Here is a 5,360-nt window from a genome sequence, read left to right as displayed (position 1 = left end):
TAGCAAGACTTTATACTTTAGAAGGTATTCCAAAAGTATTGAAGGAAGAAATGTTAAACACAGAGTATCTCATGAGACATTTATTCGATGATGACCAAAAGGAACCCATTGGTGAAAAGTTTATGTCTGGCTTCTTTGTTCTCATTAAGATAACAGAGATTGGTATACCCAGACACTTTCATTTAATAGTTTGCGACCCTGAACTAAATCCAGAACTTAACGTTCCAAGAAGTTCAAACACTTGCTGTCTCATGTATGTTGACCATATAACATTACAAGACCTCATAAAATATCAAGGTGTCAAATGTGAAGTGTTGCAAGGATACTATTACGATGGAAACAGAGATATGAGAATAAGAGATGAAGTAAAGAAGTTGTTTGAGTTAAGGTTAAAGTATAAGAAAGAAGAAAACCCCTTACAAGAAATTATAAAACTCATTCTGAACAGCATTTATGGCAAAACTATTCTATCTCCTATTGAGTCAAAAATAACCATAGTAGATGACAAAGATGCTATAAGATATGCTATAAGAAATTACAACCATATAGTGAAGTTCGAAGGTTTGGATGGTTCAGATAAAACTATTTTCAAGCTAACGAAAAGCATTTGCAGACACTTTAACTTCTGTCCACTTGGTGTTAATATTCTGTCTATGTCAAAACGTATTATGAATGAAGTATTCTGTACTGCAGAGGACATGGGTCTTCAAATATTTTACCAGGATACCGACAGTATGCACTTATATAATGAAGACATCCCAAAGCTTGCAGCAGAGTTTAAGAAGAGATACGGTAGAGAACTTATAGGAAAGAACCTTGGTCAATTTCATAGCGACTTTGCAGAAATAACACCTGGAAAACAAAGTTTAGCTTATAAAAGTATTTTCTGTGGAAAGAAGACCTACATAGACTTACTCACGAATGATTTAAATGAAGTTGCATTTCACTGCAGAATGAAAGGCGTGAAGCAAGATGTTATTGCTTTAACCGCTAATGAAATGTTTCCTGAAGCTATACAATGCTATTACAATGAAGATAAGAACATTCACATACCTGTTGGAACATATGACAAAGACTCTGAGTTCAGTTTAATGAAACTTTACAAAGCACTTTATGATGGTCAAGAGATTGCATTCGACTTATGTAAGTCATGTCAACCTTGCTTTGCTGAAAAGTTCAACTTTTCAATAACGACTAAAACAAGCTTTATTCGTAAGTTGAAGTTCTGAGGTCATTTATTTTTGTCAGCAATGAGGTCATTTGTGATAAAAATAAGCCGCTAGCGGCATGGGCGAAGCCTATGTGGTCATTTACAATACAGCTATTGTAGAGTTTAACAATTGTGCTTCAATGTATAAACAATCTTTCCCATCTGGAGGTAAGAACACTGGGCACTTATGGTCATGAGTGGAGAACATGTCTATCCAAAACTCACGATTGAAGCCAGTAAGCTTGTAATACTTAGGATTTGACAGTGGTGAAGTTCTTGTATGACCAATGAACTCATTTTCAACTCCCTTACTTAAGTTTGAATATAATATAGCTTGCTTTCTATCCCAAATGCCAGGTGTTACAATCTTTGAAAATTCATTTTTCCTCGGAAGTATTGCATCATAATTGAAAACATTCTTGAAGTCTTCATTGGGTTCAGAGATTTGAAACCTTATACGTAATGGATTTTCTTTCTTTTTAGCGACTTCATTGAATGGTGAATATATAACAAACTGACAGTCATGAGTTCCATCTTCATTTTCATTAAATTCATAATGAAAGTCTATAAGTTGTGGCTGACTACCTTCTTCTTTCAGTTGTGCAAGAAACTCACGTAAAGGCTGTAAAGTTTGTACTTCAATATTGAACTTTTTCTCGAACATCTCATTAAATGAAATCATACATTGCAACAATGTTGTATCGTCTTTAAAGTATTTGTATATGTGAATGTTTTGGGCGCTTAAAGACTGTTCGTCATTTTCTATCTCGACTTGAAGTATAAAGTCAACCTTTCTGAAAGCACGTGTTATATACATAGATGTTATGCCAATGTACTTCTCTTCATTTATGTTCACAATCCAGTCTGTTGGAAACTTAAACGTTACTCTGTTCCCCTTTATTTTGACGTCAGGGTTTTCACTACTGAACGCAACAGATAAAGGTATTTGTCTATACATTTAGTTTGGATAAAAATAAACCATTTACTCTTTCTTTGCTTCAGCTTCCTTTGCTTTTTGTTCTTCCTTTGCTTTTGCTTCTTCTCTAGCTTTTTTCGCCAGCAAACGTGGGTTCTTCTGTCTTCCAGCAGCTAATGCAGCTAGTTGTTTTTCACTAAGTTTTCTCTTTGGTCTCTCTGGCTTTTGTTCTGGTTTTTGTTCCTTCAGTTCGGATAAAATTTGTTCACGAATTTCTTTCTTCAATGCTTCAACATCTATGACCCCTTGGGTCTTGTCCGTAGGATTTGACTGAGTCATTTGACTGTAGATAAAAAACTAAATTAAAACTTTAACCGATGTAAAATGAGCTTGTCAAAATCAGAACGAGAGTCTATTATATTAAATGACGCCAGAGGAATACAACATCCTTTCTATTATGTAAGTCAGAGTAAAGATGGTAAAATATATGTAAGAAAAAGAAAGGTTCCATTAGCGAATACAGAGAGCGACAACATTAAGGTGCATGGCAAGGGCGAAGCCACGAAGCCCATATAAAACCTTCTGTACAAACTGAAAAGAGAACAAGAAGAAAAGAAGCCAGATGTACTTTCAATAACGAACCAAGAGCTTATTGCAAAGTTCGTGAATTTCATTGAAAAGCAAACCGAGTCAAAGAACCCTGACCCACCAGTGAAAGAAGTTGAGACAAAAGAGAATGTACAGTTCATTGAAAATGTCAAGAAACAACTTCCACCACGAATACCAAGAAGAAGAGTGAGAATAATGAAGTAAATAGATATTTTTATCTGAAGTAAATACATGCAGAACGAACAGTTAAACGAATTTACTCCAGCAGAGCATATTCATCAGATTCGCTCATATTTCGATATCATAGACAATGCAGTTCAAATTGGTGACACTAATAGAAAATATTCTGACGCAAAGATTCCATCACAACCTGGAACTGCTAAAGATAACACATGGGTAACATTCAATCTCTCACCTCCTGGTGAAAATATGTTGGACCTTTACAATACATTCATTACGTATAAAATGGAAGGTCAATTTATTGTAGATAAAGAAATTGGTTCAGGTTCCAATAAAACAAACCCACCAGGATTTTGGATTGGTTTCGATGACGCTTTCTATGCAGTTGCTGGATATCAAATCCTTGCAAATGGTCGTATCGTATATTCTCAAGACAACGCAAGAGAAGAAGCATATATAACTTCAAACTCACAAACTACCGAACAAATAAAGAAAGTCGATGTTTTTTCAAAGACTCGACATAAAGATGTATGGAGTCATTCGGGAACATGCAGAACAGGACAAATTGTTGGTGGTCCAATTACAGCAGGAAAATCATTTGATTTTAAGCTTCGTTTAAGAATTCCTGTTAGAAGATTCCTTCCATTAGAACCTATTCGATTTATTCCAGCTTTTGCAGGAAACATTCAGCTTAAAGTAAAGTTCAGTAGCGACGCCTTACAATGCACATCTATATCTGTAAATGATATCATTGCTTTCAATCCAACTCTTAAAGTTGCATTTGCTTCAGTTCAAATCCACCGACAAATAAATTTGTTCCATGGAATGAACCATTCACTATGATAACGAGTGCAGTGAAGCTAGTGGAACAGTTACTATTACAACTGTAACCCAGCAACTATTTCGAACAAAGATGGATTTTAATGAATGTTTTATTCATCCAAAGTCATTCTCTTTAGACCCTAACATTTATACAGAACTTGTAGAACATTATACAAACGAGGCTTTATGTTTTCCTGTTAAAGTTATGGATTGGATTCCTATGGATGGTTCATTCTCAAAGAATACAGATAGTTCAAGTGCAACATTTACAGCAGCTTATACGCCTATTAATGTTAAAAGTATTTGGGCACTATTTAGAAAGAAAGACAACTATTATGTTAATTTTGAGAACCCTAAGTTTAAATATCTTCAGCTTTCCATGGGAGCTTATGGAAATATGCCTGCAGAACCTGAAAAATCATATGGACCTGTATTTTATGAAATGGTTGCGAACGCTTGCAATACAAACAATGATATGATTGGATTTAATGAAGATGTTATGAGGTCATTGGTGGATGATGGTAGTGTGGAACATAAATGGGATAGCTATGACAACACACATTTCTTATGTGGTTTTCCAACAGAAGTGGACTTTTGCTTCCAGCAAGGTCAAACATCTACTGCTCCAATAACATACAAATTGTCTGTTAAAGGACCTATTGAACTAGCAACAGAAAATGTACCAAAGCCACTTATTGGATTTATGAGGGATTGTTGCTTTGCAATACAAGTAAGACAGTCAGGCATACCAATAATAAGACTTGACGACTATAACTTAGCAGCGGACGACAGTGAGGAATAAAGGATGAACGTTTATTTTTAAAGCTTATAAATGAGTTCTTCATCAAGCTCTCGTGAACCTTCACCATCTGTGAAACAAACTTTACCAAACGATTATGGAGCACCTATTGAATATTTCTTACGAGCTGCACAATGGCAAAGAGCAGTCTCACCAAGGTTAGGTGTTCCACCAGCTCCTGTCAAAAATAGCATTTGGTCAAGTCCTTATATAAGATATGGTCTCCCACTAGGTTTGCTAGCTACAGCAGGAGCAGTAATGATGTTGAAAAGAAAAAGCAAATGTTATAAATAATACTGAAGTAGCTGAATTTGAACAAACTCCGACACCATCGCCAAAACCAACGTCAAAACCAACGCCTTCACAAACAACACCTTCAATGACTCCTGAACCTATGAAAGTACAAACTCCTGTTCAAAAGTCAACTCCAAAACCGACTCCAACATTTAAACCAGAACCTACTCCTCAAATAAATCGTAAAACTCCTGCGTTTCCCTTACTGAAAAAATAATGTTATTTTTATTTTAATTTAAATTTTATTTGAGTAAAATGACGACTAAAGTCACTGAAGCAATGAAACAAAAATTTTTGGTAGAATACATTAAATCAGGAGCGGTTCCAGAAGGTTTTTACGTTCATACTATGAAGGATGGTAGAGTTCAGTTTAGAAAGATAAAGCAACCATTAGATAGAGAAGGTATATTAAGGAAGATTAAACTTCATGAGGACAACATTGCTGAACTTAAGAAGAAGTTAGAAGAGTTGGAGAAAGGAAGAGAGTTATAAAGTAATGAATTCAAGTGGGTGAAAAAAGAGGTGAAAAA

At 35.1% G+C, this 5,360-nt stretch overlaps 4 protein-coding genes and 1 pseudogene across 5 annotated transcripts, besides 1 other annotated feature; 3 read left to right on the top strand and 2 right to left on the bottom strand.

The window, feature by feature from the left end:
• Positions 1–5,036: a mobile genetic element.
• TVAGG3_1095180 (organellar and viral DNA polymerase type B) lies at positions 669–1,229 on the top strand (the record flags this gene model as incomplete). The annotated part of the gene is made up of 1 exon (XM_053888524.1): positions 669–1,229. One exon carries the CDS (start codon positions 669–671, stop codon positions 1,227–1,229), a length of 561 nt encoding a protein of 186 aa, XP_053744350.1.
• TVAGG3_1095170 lies at positions 1,314–2,168 on the bottom strand (annotated as a pseudogene). The gene has a single exon. A coding segment is annotated over exon 1 (855 nt).
• TVAGG3_1095160 (uncharacterized protein) lies at positions 2,193–2,465 on the bottom strand (the record flags this gene model as incomplete). The annotated part of the gene is made up of 1 exon (XM_053888523.1): positions 2,193–2,465. One exon carries the CDS (start codon positions 2,463–2,465, stop codon positions 2,193–2,195), a length of 273 nt encoding a protein of 90 aa, XP_053744349.1.
• Positions 4,180–4,539, top strand: TVAGG3_1095150 (uncharacterized protein; the record flags this gene model as incomplete). The annotated part of the gene is made up of 1 exon (XM_053888522.1): positions 4,180–4,539. One exon carries the CDS (start codon positions 4,180–4,182, stop codon positions 4,537–4,539), a length of 360 nt encoding a protein of 119 aa, XP_053744348.1.
• A 49-nt stretch (positions 5,037–5,085) lies between the features above and the next one.
• Positions 5,086–5,322, top strand: TVAGG3_1095130 (uncharacterized protein; the record flags this gene model as incomplete). The annotated part of the gene is made up of 1 exon (XM_053888521.1): positions 5,086–5,322. The coding sequence occupies one exon, from the start codon at positions 5,086–5,088 to the stop codon at positions 5,320–5,322; it is 237 nt and encodes a 78-aa protein (XP_053744347.1).
• Between the last annotated feature and the right edge of the window lie 38 nt (positions 5,323–5,360).

This window comes from Trichomonas vaginalis (genome assembly GCF_026262505.1).
Source record: "Trichomonas vaginalis G3 chromosome Unknown ctg_212, whole genome shotgun sequence".
Lineage (NCBI taxonomy): Eukaryota > Parabasalia > Trichomonadida > Trichomonadidae > Trichomonas > Trichomonas vaginalis.
Note: the sequence above shows the minus strand (reverse complement) of the source record. Positions and strands in the feature narration are given on the sequence as shown.